Source organism: Macrobrachium rosenbergii, chromosome 22, assembly GCF_040412425.1.
Source record: "Macrobrachium rosenbergii isolate ZJJX-2024 chromosome 22, ASM4041242v1, whole genome shotgun sequence".
Lineage (NCBI taxonomy): Eukaryota > Metazoa > Arthropoda > Malacostraca > Decapoda > Palaemonidae > Macrobrachium > Macrobrachium rosenbergii.
This window is the reverse complement of record NC_089762.1, coordinates 41,993,391-41,995,890: the sequence shown is the minus strand read 5'-3', so window position 1 is coordinate 41,995,890 and position 2,500 is coordinate 41,993,391. Positions and strand designations below refer to the sequence as shown.

General features: G+C 51.5%; 1 protein-coding gene across 3 annotated transcripts in view; it reads right to left on the bottom strand.

The window, feature by feature from the left end:
• Positions 1-2,500, bottom strand: part of LOC136850800 (uncharacterized) — a 185,239-nt gene that overhangs the window by 159,634 nt on the left and 23,105 nt on the right. For all 3 annotated transcript variants that reach the window (XM_067124813.1, XM_067124812.1, XM_067124814.1), the window contains exon 3: positions 850-2,500. This exon is cut by the window's right edge and continues 420 nt beyond it. In XM_067124813.1, the coding sequence (XP_066980914.1) occupies positions 850-2,500 (1,651 nt within the window). The remainder of the gene's footprint in view (positions 1-849) is intronic.

Sequence of the window (2,500 nt, the reverse complement as noted above, 5' to 3'; positions counted from 1 at the left end):
AGAAGACTTCAGCTATGAAAATTAAATTAATTAAATGAATTAAAGGCTTTGTTGTTGTTGGGTTAAGCTGGCCTGATGATAGCACAAGCTCTTGCTCAAAACTTTTGGGGATCCCAAAAGCCTCAGCTGAACTCGCCTAAATCAAGGAATGATTGACTGAATTCTCTCTTGAAATATTATCTTGCAGTTTCATTATCAATAACCATGACAATTTTAAGGGGAACTTAACGGGTATCAAATGCTTAAACAAAACGAAATGCCCGTTAAAGTAACTTTTTATGTCTCCCAAAAGTTCAAGATGATGCCAGAATATATCTTCGACTTTCGTCCAAGCTTAGTTTCCACGACTTGTTATCCTACACTGTATAACGATCATGAATACAAAACCAGTCTTAAAACACGATTCATCACCAGCTATACATCTGAATTATTCATAATCTGTCTCACTTGAATCTCAGTTCGATAAGGACATTTTCAATGCATTTTAAACTACAAAAATTATTTGAGGATTACAAGATTATAACAACTCTACTATAAACTGTCAGATAAAAAGGCGAGAGAGAGAGAGAGAGAGAGAGAGAGAGAGAGAGAGAGAGAGAGAGAGAGAGAGAGAGAGAGCCCTCTAAAACCACAATTGTAGTACAGACAATGAAAGCAGACTGAAGGACATAATTGCTCCCCTTTAGAAAATCACGGGCAATAAAAGATGTCCTTTAACCCCACCCCCTTCCTCTTTCCCCTACCCACTAACATCCTTCCTCTCCCCCTCCCCCCCCTCCCCTCCCTCTCTCCCTCCCCTTAACCCTTTCCTGTCCCAGCGTGAAAAAGAATGGCTGCACATTAACTTACCTTTAGAGTCTGGCTGGTAGCTGTTATTGCTGTTGTTGTTGTTGTTGTTGTTGTTGTAGTAATATACATGGTCGTTCTTGGCCTGATGGGGCTGGTTGTAATGGCCGTCATGCCTATGGTGGTCGTCACTGGCTCCTGAGAGCGACGACCCACGGCCTTCGCTCGTGTGGTAGTCGCTGGTGGAGGCGACGCCGCCCAGTTCAACCTCGGAGCCGACTTCTTCTTCTTCGGTATCTGCATCGCTCACTTCGCCCATGAGCAGGGCCTTCCGGGCTTCCTGCATGGTCTTCCAGTCGCTGCTGCGGGGCGCGGGGGTAGGTAGCAGCGACGTACTGCTGGCATTTTTGCCTGAGGGAGGAGGCGACGAAGGAGGAGGGGGCGGAGGGGGTGAGGGTGATGAAGACGACGGTGGCTGCGGGTCCACCGAGCTCTCCTGCAAGCTGTTGAAGAGCTCCTCCGGGATGTCGTGGTAGGACTTGATGCAGGCAGCTACCACCCTCGGGGCTACTACTGCTGCAGCTGCCTGCACCTTCCCGGCAGCATCCTCTTGCGGTAAGACGATCATAGCCTTCGACGACGTCGCCGACGAAGGCGAGGCATGGCCCTCCGAGGCACTACTACCCTGGCACTCACTGTGTGTTCCTTCTTCCTCCTCTTCGGCAGCAACAGCAGCAGCAGCAGCAGAAGAAGAGACGACGCCCCAGCCGCAGAGGTACGAAGAAGGCGATGTTGTAGTCGCCGACGTCTGTGCGTAGTCACAACGGCGGCGGCACGAGGGAAAGGGGCCTTGGGATGGAGAGGTAAAGGTATGTCTGTTCCACGCGGCGTCCCGGCCCCAACTAAACGAGCCCTGCTGCTGCTGCTGTTCTTCTTCTTCTTCTTCTTGCTCTTGCTCCTGGCTGGTGGAGCTCTCGCCCGCCGGGACCACCACGGCTACTCTCCTTGCTGTGTGGATCTCATCGTCGCTGCTGCTGTTCCTGCTGTTGCTGTTGCTGCTGCTAGTACCGGTCCCGCAGTCAAAACCGACAGCCGCTATGACCGTCGCTGTTTGCGAATCCGCGTCGCTGAGGGAGTAATCGTCACCACTAACTCCACCACTTCCTCCTCCTTCTCCTTCTACACCACAAATAAAATTCGCATCACCATCGCCAACCTCATCATCTTGACCAACACCATCAAAGTCATCATTATCATCATCATTATCAACAAGCCCGAAAGAATGTCCACTTCGAACCGTAACGCTTGTCGTGCCTTCGTCGTACAAGGCACGGTCCTCTGCGAGCTTCTTCCGAAGGACGTCTTCGATGTCCGCCCGATCTATGATGAGGCCTGTCACTGTACCGTAACGCCTTCGGTAGTAAGATGGTTTGACGCACGTTATCTCGATACCCGAGGAATCCGCTTCCTCAGAAGCCGTCGGCGACGAAACGGCCGCTGTAACCACGTCCTCTTCTGCGACTGTTACTGCGACTGCGACGTCGTGGTCCTGCGTGTTCGAGTCGTCCTCCGAGACCCATTTCGGGAAGGTGCTGATGGTGTTCCTGAGCCGCCTAGGCTTCGGTTTCGGCGAGATTCGTAAGGGGTTCTTCACTCGGTAACTGACGATCGTGTCGGTAGGCGTTTCGTCTTGCTGGAAGGGGAATTGCAAGGG